Below are 16,256 nucleotides of genomic sequence, written 5' to 3' on the forward strand. Positions count from 1 at the left end.
AAGTGTTATGTAGCAGTTGTTGCATGAATGTTGATATACAAAGTGTTATGTAGCAGTTGTTGTATGAATGTTGATATACAGAGTGCTATGTAGCAGTTGTTGTTACATTCTTTGTTCTTAACTTCAAGTTTTACCATAAGAACTTAACTAAGGGTTATTTGTTAGCAATATGTGTATTGAGAAAGTAAACTAATCATACTGTGCTTGTGTCTAAGATATGCTAGAAGGACGAGAACCTAATCTAGAGTTGAGGACGTTTGTAACCTATAGGGTTAATATTAACCAAGGTATGCTAAACGAACAAGAACGTAACTGAGAGATAGTTATGACCAACTAATTTCATAAGGAAGATAATGCAACCTAGAGTTGTTTATAATCAAGATATGCTAAAATAACGAGAATGTAACCTAGAGTTGTTTATAGTCAAGATATTCTAAAATAACAAGAATGTAACCTAGAGTTGTTTATGAACAAGATATACTAGGATTACAATAATGTAATTAATTATTACTCGTGACCGTGATATGCTAAAAAAGCAAGGTTACTTGGCATCAAAATATAACAGTATAACAAGAATATACTATATAATTTTTTATAGCTAAAGTACACCATGAGAATGAGGTTGCCACTCGAGGTATCTTGTGACTCGAATACCTAAAGAGAACAAAATCTAAAACGTTCAGTTATGCTACAGTACTTACCAAAATCTAACACGTTCAGTTATGCTACAGTACTTACCAAAATCTAACACGTTCAGTTATGTTACAATACTTACAAAAATCTAACACGCACAGTTATGTTACAGTACTTACCAAAATCTAACACGTTCAGTTATGCTACAGTACTTACCAAAATCTAACACGTTCAGTTACGTTACAATACTTACAAAAATCTAACCGGTTCAGTTGTTACAGTACTTACCAAAATCTAACACGTTCAGTTATGTTACAATACTTACAAAAAATATAACACGCTCAGTTATGTTACAATACTTACTAAAACTTAAAACGTTTAGTTATTTTCTAGTACTTTCCAAAATCTAAAACGTTCAGTTATTTTATAGGACTTATCGAAATCTAAAACGTTCAGTTATGTCACAGTACTTACCAAAATCTTAAACGTTTAGTTATTCTATAGTACTTACCAAAATCTAAAACGTTCAGTTATGTTACAATACTTACCAAAATCTAACACGTTCAGTTATTTTACAGTACTTACCAAAGTCTAACACGTTCAATTATGTTACAGTTCTTACCTTAGCGGTTCTGAACAGAGCGCCTGTTTTGCTTTTGCTGTTACGAAGACGAGGAACTGAGTCAGCACTTTCCATTTTCCTGAGAACTGAATTTACCACTTTTGTTTGGTTAGTGTGGCCTGATTCCACAGAGGTCGCTCGTTTCTTGCTTCCTATTGAAACAAACAAAAAATTTTTATAATATGAGGATGATGTGTCAGAAAAAGCTCCTAAACGATATGCAAGTGTGTATGTGTGTAAAAGAAAGGGAATAAAAACTAGCTTCGTTGAAACTACATCTTTTACATAAAAGATCGTCTGAGAAAAGTGTGGATTTACTGTAATATGAATATATAAAAAGATAATGAAAAACAAAAAAAAATATTCTGGTATAACAATTACAACAATTTTCTATTCACTATTCCCAATTTATAACGTTTTTGAATTCTATTGTGGCCTGGCAGTTAGTTTTTTTTTCTAATTTACAAATTTAACAAATAAATCCTCGCATGACCTAGGGATTCATGGGTCCGATGTAATTATGAAAATTTACATAAACAAATATTTTTACAGAGGAACAATTTTTCTGCTTCTGCTCTTGCAAAAGTGAGTCATGTTTTCCTACCCTTTCCATTAAACATATGAAATGATTGTCTAAAAATCAGGGAAGTTCTTCCCCCTTTATTGGTCTTGTGAGAGTGAATCCTGTTTTCCTACCCTTTCCATTAAACATATGAAATGATTGTCTAAAAATCAGGGGAGTTCTTCCCCCTTTACTGGTTTTGTGAGAGTGAGTCCTGTTTCCTGTTCTTTCTTTAAATATACAAAATGATTGGCTAAAACATGCGGAGTTTTATTGCAGGAATAATAAATAGTGACTTGCTTTAAAAAATCATATTAATTGGAAACTTCTTTAATGTCTTGAGAACAAGTTAGAACGGAATAATGGCAGTGAAGTTAGACTTCGATGATATTCACTTAATCAGTTGTTTGTTCAAACTGTTTGCTTCTGATAATTTGTTCAGAAAATTCACGCTTATTACTCATCCTAAAATCGTGTATTCAAAGAAACCACATCCGAAATAGATTTCATTTAAAGTGTATCTATTAAGTATTAAATGATAATCTTGCGGGCACCTTTTAAATTTCAGTAAATTAAAGTTATTAAAAATCTGGTATTCATTACAAAATTTATAAAGATTTGTTTAAAATGATTTGGTGAAGGTTTTATTTTTCAACCTCTCGTAAGAACGAAATAATAAAATTTTTTAAAGGAGACTATAGATTAAAGGTGAAAACTGTAGAGTCTAGTAAAAGTTTCATGAAATTTCTAGAAAGTCAAGAGAAACGATATATCATAAGTTTGCCATATAAGAAAGTGACTTTGCAATAAATTTGTCTTTGAAATTTTATTAAATTGAAAACACTGATTTTGGATACTAAAAATTGATAAGTTCTTACTTTGAATGCATGATTTCGTTGTCAACTTAGTCTTTGTAGAACAATTTAGTTGCCAAGGTGATGAAGGTCTACGTAGATCCGGAGAATGCAAGATTGTAGAGAGAGAGTTGAAAGATACGGGGAATTCTCCTTTAGTTGATTCACTTTCTGCTTTCGCAACTTTAGAAACCATTGTTTCAACATCACAGGGTGTTTCTTCACTCAAACAAAATTTCCTGTGTTTAATTAAATAAAAATTTTATTTTACTAAGTATTTTTTTTATCCTAATTCCCTATATTTAGTCATGGTATATTTGGTGTAATTTCAATTATATGTCGTGTTGAAAATCTGTCAGAAAATTTTGTTGGTGAGAAACCAAATAAGTATATAAATATATATATACCGTAATACAAAAATGATATAATTTAGTGATTATAACTGAATATAAATGAAGGATATCGAAATTACAGCCCTTAACAAATCATTGAAAAAAATGCTACTGATTTGTTTCGTAGTGCAAATCTACAGAATGGATCATTTATGCTCTGTTCACCGCAGGTAATCGAACTCCATATTTTAGCATTGCAAGTCCTGACACTTACCGCTGACTCACGAGAAAAAGCATAAAACCGTTTTATAAGGGCGAGTTTCGTTCTTGTCATTTTTATTTATTCGATATTATTTTAACATTATAACGCAATCAAAAAGTACTTTAAATGACTTTCAACTGTAAATTCTACACAAGAAAATTCGTTTATTTTATTTATTGAATTTTGCGCAAAGCTATTCGAGGGCTATTTGCAATAATCATCCCTAATTTTGAAACGATAGGCCAACGAATAATGCGATTGACCATTATATTATATCATCTTATAAACGCTCAACGGTTGCAAGGGCGAGCATGTTCGGTGACGGGATTTGCGGCGTACTTCAACCGTAAATTGTGAATAGAATGCCGTAACTTCCAGGCCAAGAAAGACGTATGATGCATTTATGTGTTCTCAAAATATTGGGAAAATACTAAACGTGAAATTTAATGTTTTCAATCAAGTTTTAGGGATATGTCATTTTAGAGTATGAAATGTACAATAAAAATAACGCTATGTTAGGTAAGATACACTCGTAGCAATTGTTTCCTGAATTTTTTTAATGTTTTCGAACAATTTAAAACATCGCTCTCACAGTTGTTATCTACTCCCTTAAGGCTTAAGGATTTTCAAGAATTAAAAGAGTGTGTAATAACAGTACTCCAACCACATCATTTCGCCATATAGATAAATAATGCAGTGTTAAATACCTAATACTAGGGTACTTTAGTAAGGAAGCACATTAAGCTACTATAATAATAGGTAGGCATACAACGATTTATGAGCATAAGGAATAATTTTATTGATGGTGGAACATACTACATGTTTGACAGAACATTGATCTATATTCTACAGATACACCAATGTTATGTCGAAACATGTAGTATCTTCCACCATCAATAAAATTCTTCCTTATGCTCATAAATCGTTGTATGCCTACTTATTACTAATACTAGTGTTTCATGACAAGTATAATTAATAACAATTGTGCTTTGTTTATGTGAATAAAATAACAACAAAGACTTACTAATACTAGTGTATCATGACAAGTATAATTAATAACAATTGTGCTTTGTTTATGTGAATAAAACAACAACTAGTGTATCATGACAAGTATAATTAATACCAAATTGTACTTTGTTTATGTGAATAAAATAACAACAAAGACTTACTAATACTAGTGTATCATGACAAGTATAATTAATAATAAATTATGCTTTGTTTATGTGAATAAAACAACAACAAAGACTTACTAGTACTAGTGTCTTATGACAAGTATAATTAATAAAAAAATTATGCTTTGTTTATGTGAATAAAACAATAACAAAGGCCAGCTCTTTTAATAGGCTGTGAGAAGTACTGAATTATTACTGGGTGGTTAATTCTACACTCAGTAACATTGACATTCTAATTATGTTTAAAACACAATAATTTATCTCTTATAGTAGTGTTTAGTGACAGATTAAATCATAAATCCAGATAAATACTTATTTTTCAACAGAAAGTCTAAATAGCTATTTCTTAATCACAATAAAAATATAGATCATAAGCCCAAGTTAAAAAAATTGCATAAAATACTCCTCCCATGAAACGTATGGCGTGTATTAATTCTTTGAGTTAGTATAACAAAAACTGTATGTAATGAGTGTGGTATTCAGATACAGTAGTAATCTTTTATTTTCTGAACAATATATTTTCCTATGGTATATATGTATAAGTGTATTTGGAATTTAATTTAATCTTAACTCTATTAGATTTGAATTAGATTATTTCGTGATTTTCGTACAAATAAAAACTCGACAGTAGTGTCGGTTGAGGATTTTACTGACTAATTTAGCGATATAAGAAGCAGCTTTACAAGTTCAAATGACTAAATATGTTAATAAAGCTAGAGAGAAGTTTCTAAATACTTATTTAATGTTATTTTTATGTTCTCGTTTTTAATCAGTATGTTTTTGGTCTCTTGAAATCAGGTTCTCTTCAGACTGAAAGAACATCTTGAAGGACGAAAAACAGCCGATGCCATATTGATAAGAATGTTAAATTAACATTAAATAAGTATCCATGAGTGACCTCCTATCTTTATTACATATACCTATGTCACAACTCTTTTTGCCAAAAATACCGTTATTTACTTATTTCCTATATAACACATCCTATTAATGATTAAGTTCACATATTGCTGTAATTTGATATTGCCCTGTATTTTTAAACTGCAACGGTCACCCAACCACGGCCGCTGCTATTGGTTGAAAGTTTGTTTTCATGTTAGTAAAACAAACTTTTCCTATCAAAACAAGCTGTTTCTTATATCGTTAAAACACTTGACAGATTCTACGTTCTTATAATTAGCTCTATTTATAATCTATCATATTAATGACATAGTATTGTATGGTTTGCTGGCTATTTTCACTGATTTCTGTTGAACACGAAAGGTAATTTTAACAAATATAAACTAGCTGACTGGGATTTGTAACCTAAAGATGTTTTGCATCTAAATTTTTACATCAAAATGAAATTGGGGCTTGACATGTTACGATGGTTAAGGCGCCCGACTCACAATCTGCTGGCCGCGGGATCGAAACCCGTCACCAAACCTTCTCGCTCTTTCAGTCGTGCGGGCATTATAATAGGACGTTCAATCCCACTATTTGTTGGTAAAGAGTAGCCCGAGTGTTGACGGTGGATGGTGTTGATTAGCTACCTCTCTCCTCGTCCATCACTTCAAAATTAGGGACGGTTAACGCAGGTAGCCCTGAGTAGCCTTGCGCGAAATTCAACAAAGAAAATCAAATCAAATTGCAAGTGTTTTCTAAGCATATTAAAAATAAGACCAAAAGGTAACGAAGAAATTAAAAAATCAGGTTTATTCATTATCAAGAAACTCTACATTAGTTTCCAATAGGCGGAGAGAGAGGTTAAGATGGTTTATATGCAGTTTTGACAGCGTTATTCCTTGCGATTTAAAAATAATATTATTGTAATTGCAATCGACGAAGTATAAGTACTGTTTCAATAATTAGTTGTTGTAAGCACCTTATTTAACAGCATTTACCCGTAAAAAATATCAATAAAGATTAGTTAAGTTATAAGAATTCTCATAAATGATGTCGTGATTCTATTCAGATTGGAAAGGAGAATGAACAAGTTGTCTATCTATCAAACATTCCGTTTTTCACTGAAATGGTATTATAAACTATAAGCTATTTAAAATAATGAAAGAGCGCATGGCATTGCAAGACAGGAATAGTTTCATTTCTGTGTTACCTTGTTACATTTAGCCACATTAATAATTCAAAGCTTTTCAGGTTAGTGTTAAGATTTACATGCACACGTATGCGGAAATTCTACTACAAGTATTATGTCATTTATACTCCTTAACGAACCTTTATGTTTGACAGCAAGTAAGCCCTAACTAGACATTACCAGTTTTCCCCATAAGCTTAATTTCCGTTTTTAAGAATTGCTTATCTTGATCTAATAATTCTTTCAATTTCTTTGGCAGTAATTATTCCTACCCGGTTTTGAGATAATCTATTTTTGTTATGACCATCAACTGTGCAGGTTTTTTCTAATGTGAATGCTACACTCTCAGAGAGATTATCGAACCTCTTATTATAGAGCTGAAATCTTGATACACATTAAGGACCGTGTCAATTAGACGAGCACATGAGAATACAGTGGAAAAAAATCAACGTCAACCTGCTGATTGCATACAGTGAGTCTTTCAGAAGATGCTGTCTGTCTCAGTGCTCTGGTATTACTAAGAAAACGTTGGTGCTACATATATACAGTTAAAAGGGGTACAACGCTAAGATAATTAAATAATAGATAATTTATTGAAACAGGAACCAGCTCTAAAATGACTACATGTTTCGGTGTTCTTTCTTCAGAGTAGAGTCATTATAGGGCTTGTTCCTGTTTTAATGAATTACGTATTGTGTAAGTATTTTAGCGTTCTACTCTTTTGAACTGTATATATGTATTGCACAAGTGCTATTTTAAATTGTATTTAACTTTGGTGTTGTGCTATGACTTAAAATTGCCTAACAAAGAACGTTTACAACATTTGATCTGTTCTTGCCAACAACCGTGGTATTAATCCCATAAATACATACTGGCAGTAAAATATCCACACCTACGGAAAAGCACATATCTAGTAGTAACTCAACCTTTTCTTCAAAGACCATTGTTTTACACTTCTAAAATCATATCCGAAAAAAAAAGAGTTTACTTCTTTATATTCAAGGTATAAAACTTGTGCTTAAAATCTTGTTGAACATAAAGCTACACAAAGAGCCAGCTGTGCTCCTCTCCTAATCGCGGGTATTGAAATCTGATTTTTGGCGTTATAAGTCACCAGTCGTACCGCTGAATCACAAGGGAGCAATATAGGGATTCAAATTTGGAGATTTATTTTTTCTTTCAGTTATTGCACCACCAGACACAAACAAACGTCGAGACGAAACCTATAAATGGACTTCTGATATTTTATCATAAATACATTTGTTTCTGAGCTCTGCCGATACAGAGGTTTGAGTGTTTTACTTAAAATGTTAGTCAGAGCAATACCTGTGACGTATGACTTTATAAAACCAAATTCTATGATAGGCGACCGATATATATGATTTAAAATTGTACATTCATAGTGTACCTTCTAGTTATTGCAAGCCAAACATACATACATACAAACAGCCGGGTCTTAAATGCCAAACCCGTGATCCAATTTACTTAGATACGGATAACTCGTTTTCAAAACACATCATGTGCAATTGTTTCGATGCTCAAATATTGCATGATTTTTAAAAGCTTTCCTAATTGCTAATAAAAGATCATAAGTTTTCATTGTTATGCACGCTTCTGGAAGAACACGAAAAGTAAAGCCATAAATTATTTTCGTCCTCAAGCGTTAAATTAGCCCATACATCTAGCATACGAGCAACACGAAGACAGGAAGGAATACATTGAAACGTATGCAGTTGTCTCGGTTGGGGGAGAAGTTGAAATCGTTATGAATAATCCAAAGTACGTAAACAAAATGCTAAGAATTCCCGTGCTATAGAAAATAATATTTAATGGATTAAAAATTTAGTTTTCGTTGTTTTTAATCCTATCTTTTTCAGTTGTTAGGTTGAAACACACACAAACAAAAACGAAAAAGAAGGAAAACAATTAGTTTACGTTTTCGATAATGGGCAGTTTTCAACGCTTCAGTTTCTTGAAAATGTTTATCACGCTTATTCTTTGTCACACACAATTTTTTCCCAAGTGATTTTCGTGAAAGACGTCTATAAAACTTTAAATAGCAAACACTTTGCTCCTGTGGGATTATTGTCACGAACTCTACTGCTGTTTAGGCTCAAAAGATATTTTGTCGTGCAGTATAATTAGCCAAGTTGGTTTAATGAATGGAACATTAAAAACGGATTAGTTTTTCTGAAAGGTAGGAAGGTTAAGAAATGTTTATTAGAGAATTCGCAAATGGTTAGGTGTAGCTTTAATTCTTATCTAATTTTGAAACTAACAACACACATTTGAAATAAAAAATTTAAAAATAATGTAAGTGAAAAACAGTGAAAAAAGATCAAAACAATAATTGACATTGTGTAAGAGAAGCAATTTGGTGAGCCAAGGAAACATCCTTCGATAGAATATAGCCTCCCATTGGTTTAGCGGCAAGTCTCTGGACTTATGACGCTTAAAATGGGGTTTTGTTATCCGTGTTGGGCACAGCATAAATAGCCCATCGTTTAGTTTTGCGCTTAACTACAAACAAACAAGCGAGAAAATAAATATTTATATTAATAAATTTAAAGCTATATTGAGCTTAATGAGATATAAGGAGGATTTTTTTTTTACTTGGAAATTGTCTGCTTAAACGCACAATAAATTTAATAACTAATTTAAAATCATGGACGGACTGTGAATCTGAAAATTCATGGTTCGCGTCTCGTACTTTGGCGTTGTGGATATGATGTAAGTATTATGATTAAAGCCTACTACTTGGTCTGTTAATAGTTGTCCAAGACTTGATTAGCTATCTTGTCTACAAGTTCAAGATTAGTCTCAAACAAAAACTTAAAAGTAACTATAAATGGACATTTTTCATAATTTATGACTACGAATGTTTGGTACGTTATATTTAAACGATTTTGGAGCCTCACCACGTCGTTAAAGTCCAAATCGTCATGTCCAATCATGACGATAGAGCATCTTGATAATAATCCTGCATCATTTTTTTTATTACAAACGGCTCCGACTTAACACAGTCATGTACAAAGCACATCACTTCTCCCTGCCGGTTTTCATAATGCTTGTAATGAACGAGGACGCCCGTTTGCAATATATAGTGGCTGCGTCCGGCGACTTGACTAGTATGTGTTCGTGTATCATAGCATGAATACTTGTTTCATTTCCCAGTTGGTTGAGGTATACGAAGGTTGAACAGGAGGTATGACTGTTAGCTTTATCTTGGTAAGCATCCTGTTGGCATCATTTACAGACGGAAATCTTTCTTGATTATGTATCGTATTGTTGTCTAGAGCACGTGAACGGCTTTTACAGTAGACTTTTGCGATTTTGGATTCTCACTTGTTACAAGACACCCTACATTATTTACCGATCTGGAGTACGATTTGTTTTAGATCTCTTTCTGGATTATCTTGGTTTCCCAAGTAAATATATGTTCCTTTGACTTCTAATAGCATTAAGAAGAGTGAATATCCCTTTCTTGAAGATTGTAATCCCCAATCTGAACACATCTTTATGATCTGGAGATTATTATCCCCACTCTGAACACATCTTTATGATCTGGAGATTATTATCCCCAATCTGAACACATCTTTATGATTTGGAGATTATAATCCCCGATCTGAGCACACCTTTATGATCTGGAGATTATAATCCCCGACCTGAACAAATCTTTATGATCCTAGTGTATTAATATTTTGTGTCGGAAATGTCTGTTACATATACTTTCTAATAGCAATCAATTTTCGATGACATCACAACACTTCAAACAATGTCCAAATGTACTTCTGATATATTCTGTTCTAATGCGACTTTATATCGGCAGTGGTTTTCACATGACTTGATGATTTGCATTTTCAAGATCGTTTTATAATAACCTAATCAATCTTCTGTATATTATCGTTGCTTTTTCCATTTTTAATGAAGTACGGATAACGAGTTACTTTCTTTCTTTTTTTTCCCCCTAACTGAACCAAATATCTCGAATGGCAGCGAAGAAAATTTGAACAGTAATACAAAATGTTACTTTAGAAAAAGTGATTCCCTTGCATTACAGGTCGTTTTACACACCTTTTCTTTTAGTTCAATATCATACGAAAGACACATTTTTTAATTCTGTTTTCCTGGTGTTAAAAGTGATAACTAATATATGTGGCTGGTTTAAATAAGTTGATCAGATAAGGTTTTACTGGGCGCATTGAATTATTGATCAGCTCGTAGTGAGAATTTTCACCTCTTAAGGAAAACGCTGCTTGTATCACTTCAAGACAGTAAAGAGTGATGTTTTAGCACCTGTATTGAATGTTTATTAACGCGGTAAGACACCTTGGAAGTATTTATTCGAAATAAGTATTTCGTTTCTTCATTGAGGTTTTTATCCAGCAAAGTCTGTCTGTGGACGCATCTCCTCCTAAACGAGTTGACCGACCCATACCAAACTTGGCAAGCCAGCTTAGTAATCCAAAAGCAAACCAAATTCACAATAAACTTACCCATATATTAAAAATTAAAAATATTTATAGAATAACCCCTATGTTGTTACTGCAGTAGCTATTGTAAATAGTTGAGTTTGTACAGAACTCACACCACAACAAAATTCTATAAATAAATTATTATAAATGAAATTCGCAGTATTTTGGTTTCTTTCCCTTAATAATCAAAATATACAGTAATAAAATATCTAGTTACAATGCGGAGAACAAAGATATTGCTTTGAACAAGAAGTAATACAACTACTTTGCCATTTCTGCCAAGCTTCTTGACTCGACTGCTACATCCCCTCACTTGCGATCCACTTTCCCTGTCTTACAACAACTTTTTTCTTGGAGAATATAAGCTACTAAAAGCCCTTTCATAGATTTTGCACATATTTTAGCCAATTTGTGCGTGTTTTCCGCGTTTTCAAGAGAACAAAGACGGAAGAGTGCAATGTCCTTAAGATAACCTGCAAAACTTTTAAGATAAAACATTTAAAGTGCATTTCTAAAGCTCCAAAAAGAAAGCCCATTATGTACTGAGAGTTCACTTTTACTTGTAGACTTTCACAGGATCTGTTGGGCTTTTATCAAGGGCAGAGCTGGGTATGCAATATTTTGCAATTAGTCAAATTGCACATCTACTTAATTTTTATCATCCACAGACAAATACATATCGGTCTTATACCCACAGTATTTAATTTTGACGTATTTACATCGTAATTTTTATTTTAAACATTTTCTCGAAGAAAATGCCTCCGGATATATCTAATTTCTATTGGCAATTTGCACTTCTGGCAAACTTGGTTCACTTCGAATTTTGCCCCTCCCACATTTTACTTCAGATACGTATTATAATTCAATAACTTTCAGTTGCATTTAACGATTGGAGCAGGCGTTTGATTGTTTGTTTGTAATTAAGCACAGAGCTACAAAATGAGCTATCTGTGCTGTACCCACCACGGGTACCAAAACTCGGATTTGAGCATTCTAACTCTTCAGACTTACCGCTGTGCCATTAGGGAGCTGATGTAGGCAATGAATAGATTAGAAATACATGATATAATAAAAACATTAAATATTGCACTATAAAGTAAATATTAATTCTTTCACGTCACAATGAGTTCGAGTAAACGCTCGCAAACCTCCCGAGAATTTTGGGACTTTTGACAAACATTTCAATGTTTTTAAGAGTGCTTTTTCAAAACGTGTGTATTTATATTTAAGGCAGAGTTACTAAAGTTGTCTGCTGCTGTCCCTAATTTTGAACTATTAACTAGAGAGAATTCAGCCAGTCAGCAGCACCCTACTACCCACCATCTTTGGCCAACAGATTGATTATCACTCATATAACGTTCCCACGGTTCAAAAACGTGGGAAATATTTTGTGGAACCGCTAGGATTCGAACCCGGCTCGCTAGCTCCGAAATTCAGAACTTTACCATAAACATTTTGGAATACCAAAACAGAATTATACAAGGGAAAAGGCTACAATAATGCATAATATCTCCTTTTTTTTTGTCTGATTCTCATGTTGTAAGCAGAACATTCAGACTTTCAGACATTCAGCATTTTTATTGGAAGCTTAAGACAGTAAAAAAAAGAACGCATAAACGTGTCTGGAAGAAATATTTCTTTGGAACGCTTGACCTACGGTAAAAAGAGTTTCACGCTAACTTTTAAATGTAATTTCGAAGATTTACAACTTTAAAAACTAAAAGAAAAATTACCTTTGCAACAGATAAAATATAGTGTGATGAAAGATACTTTCGAAAGTATTTTACTTTTTGTTTGTTTTTGTTTTTGAATTTCGCGCAAAGCTACACTAGGGAGTATTTCTTCATGGCAAATTGACTATTTTTTCAGCACAGTGGAAACTCAGGTCTTAGTTTCTTTTAGTTCATTGTAGACAAGGTGAGTGAACCTATCTTGGTGTATTGAACAATGAAAGAAAGTAAAAAAAGGGGGAGATAGATAGATAAAATATAGATATGAAGACAGAAAGATAGATAAATTGGTAGAAAGACAGATAGACTGATAAATAGGTAGGAAGATAGACAGATTGATAAACAGTTAGATAGACTGATAGGTCGATAGAGAGATAGATCTAATTGTTAAACTATTATTTTTACTTTTAATAAATATTGTTATATTTATCTGTGTTTGTTTTGAATTTCGCGCAAAGCTACACGAGGGCTATCTACGCTAGCCGTCCCTAATTTAGCAGTGTAAGGCTAGAGGGAAGGCAGCTAGTCATCACCACTCACCGCCAACTCTTGGGCTACTCTTTTACCAACGAATAGTGGGAGTGATCGTCACATTATAACGCCCCATGGCTGAAAGGGCGAGCATGTTTGATGGGACGGGGATTCGAACCCGCGACCCGCAGATTGCGAGTCGAGTGCCCTACCTACCTGGCCATGCCGGGCCATTTTACTTTGTCTTAGCTTGTTCTGATTTATTTCCTTAAGTAGTTTTTTCCATGTGACTTCTTTTACTTGATGCTTAGGTAACTAATATGAAATATATTATAATAAAAACAGGATATAAGGAAGAAAAAGTACACTTCGTGACCAAAATAAGTCAAAATGAATTATAATTTTTTCCAGTATATTATATCTTACATTAGCTCTTTCTAGTGTCCTTTAATTGGCGTTATTACATGTCACTAGGCGTACATATTTATTTACTTCACTTTCTGTTCATGATCTAATGTTCGTTTTTATATTGATTCTGTGTATGACGTAATGACCAAATAAATTGTTCTTTTTTCTACGAATTGTAAAGTATCGAATATATGACTTTCACACAGCTTATTCGATCACACCATTTTAAAAACAGCCAGTGGAATGTCTTGTGCACCTGTGAAATTTTTACTTATTACTATCCTATTGGCTGTTATGTCAATAAAGCCTCTGTTCAAATGATTGTAACGTGCAGCTGAAAATGACAGATCCACGTCCTTATAGTTGCTTCACATATCGATTATACTTTCCTGGAAATACATTAGAATTTGGAATTTACCCATTAACTCAATAGAACGAATAGATTGACATTTATTTTATGATTTCTTTGATAAATTTTAGGAGGAGTTTTTAACGAAGCTGGTTTCGAGACATTCACTATATATCGGAAATTCAAATTATACATAAATCAAGTTTCATAGACATAAGCGCAATATATATAAAAAATAAAAAAGGATTCAGTTTTGTAATTGAATTCAATGACAAATTAATCAGAGCCACTATTTAAATTATCAATAGAAATGAGAATTAAGACCGTGATTTAATTTCTCATCGAATTCAAATATGAAATAAAAAAATCCCTATTTCCAGTTTTTCACGTTTTTCTGTTATCATTCTCAAAGGTATACATTATTTAGGGGTTTGTCCAGGCAGAGGTCACATATACACAAATCCACTATTAAAGCTAATTATTGATTAATTATATGACAGTTTTGAAGTAATAACCTACGAAATTGTATTACGTAATGACAAATGTATACTTTATTTAGGGGTTTGTCCAGGCAGAGGTCACATATACACAAATCCACTATTAAAGCTAATTAATTATATGACAGTTTTGAAGTAATAACCTACGAAGTTGTATTACGTAATGACAAATGTATACTTTATTACATTAAATATTTGCTAACTTCATTCTGTTACAAATGCTTGATCATTTTTACATTATTGAAGTAAAAAATACCTTTATCAATTATCAACTGCAGTTAATCCAGGAAAAATACGTTTTAAGCTTCAAACTGTTCAATTTTTCACTAAAACATATTAAGCGTATGTGTGTACTCACAGCTTGTAATAAAAAAAACTCCATCTAACGCTGTTAAGATACATTTTTATATAATTTCTGTTTACCTTATATGGATTACAAAGAGTGCGTTTTCAACTATGTTCTTCTTAAAAGAAACATAATTTTTTTTAGCACTCATTAGAAGACTGGTCAAATTTTATGAGCTTAAGTTTTGGTTAAACTAAAACTTTTCTTTCTTTGACTAGTTTTATGAGTAGGCGAAAATTCAAACTTACCCATTAATTTGTTAATTACTTTCATGTTGTATTAACTAGAAGCTCATTTCCATCATGCCTTACAAAAAATATGCCATTACTTTTGAAGTTTTTTTTCTACTCCTCAATGTCATATGTCTAGCTCAGCTGCTAAACGACTTTATTTAAAGAACATTGAGGACATTTGAGGCAGTTTATATATAATACCATAGAGGGATAAGTAAGAAAAACGAGGTCATTCTAGAGCATTGTGATTTTATCGAAGTTTTAACATATTGAAATTTTCGTCCCTCTGAACATAAAGTATTTGCAGCTGAATTAAGAAAGACGAAAATAAGAAAAGAAATTATTAAGTGATAAGAAAAATCAGAAACGTTTTAAACATTACGCAGATTTTATCTTTCATGTTACAAGAGAAAGAGTTATTTTCTGTGAAAATAACAAATTTTGGGTCAGAAAATACCACGATCCGGAAATAACATAAGTGTGTTTTCGTTCCAGTCAAACGAACATTGTGTGTCTTACTGTAAACAAACTACCAAATAATAATGAACATTTAAAACGAATAAATTAAATCTAGAAGACAGGAGAGAGTCAATCCACAGAATTTGTCAATGTTCTTAGTAGTTTAAACATTAATTATTTTTCATTCCAGGAAACACCATGGCCAAGACTGTCGCCACACCCGGCGGTTACCAAACCAAATCTACCTGATGAGAAAGGCTGAATAATTCTCAGTAATCACATAGAAAGGTATGCAGGTTTGCGTTAGCCGGTCTGATTTGAGGAAGAACTTTAGCTTGAACGTGTATATAGTTTTTAGCTTCATGCTGTAAATTCGTTGAGACCATATATTATTTCCTTGTTTTACATTCTACAGAACACATATTTATCATACAATACAACACAAGGACGAAACTGAGCAGAAATAGACACTTCACTACCTGATAACTTCACTTTTTCCACGTTCGAAAATGTTCTTATTCAGTAGAGTTATGTATGTCACGGGCGTGGAAGTATTGTGGGTACTTAGAGCAATACCATTGGTTTCGGAGGTGCTCGTATTCATGTGTAAGAGCACTTATATATATATACAAGGGAGGGAAAGATATAATTTATTTGTTTTATTTGTTGTTAAGCACAAAGCTGCACAATGGGCTATCTATGATTTCCCCGTCCCAGGTATTGAAAGCCGGTTTATAGCGTTATAAGCCTTCACACTTGCCGCTGAGACAATGGAGGGCT

The 16,256-nt window shown here is 32.6% G+C and overlaps 1 protein-coding gene across 1 annotated transcript in view; it reads right to left on the reverse strand.

The window, feature by feature from the left end:
- The window catches only part of LOC111088084, a 54,951-nt gene that overhangs the window by 18,689 nt on the left and 20,006 nt on the right, over positions 1-16,256 (reverse strand). Inside the window, exons 3-4 of the mRNA XM_022397007.1 lie at positions 2,696-2,910; positions 1,256-1,407 (exon numbers count right to left, since the gene is read on the reverse strand). Of these exons, the coding sequence (XP_022252715.1) occupies positions 1,256-1,407; positions 2,696-2,910 (367 nt within the window). The remainder of the gene's footprint in view (positions 1-1,255; positions 1,408-2,695; positions 2,911-16,256) is intronic.

This window comes from Limulus polyphemus, unplaced genomic scaffold (assembly GCF_000517525.1).
Source record: "Limulus polyphemus unplaced genomic scaffold, Limulus_polyphemus-2.1.2 Scaffold85, whole genome shotgun sequence".
Classification (NCBI taxonomy): domain Eukaryota; kingdom Metazoa; phylum Arthropoda; class Merostomata; order Xiphosura; family Limulidae; genus Limulus; species Limulus polyphemus.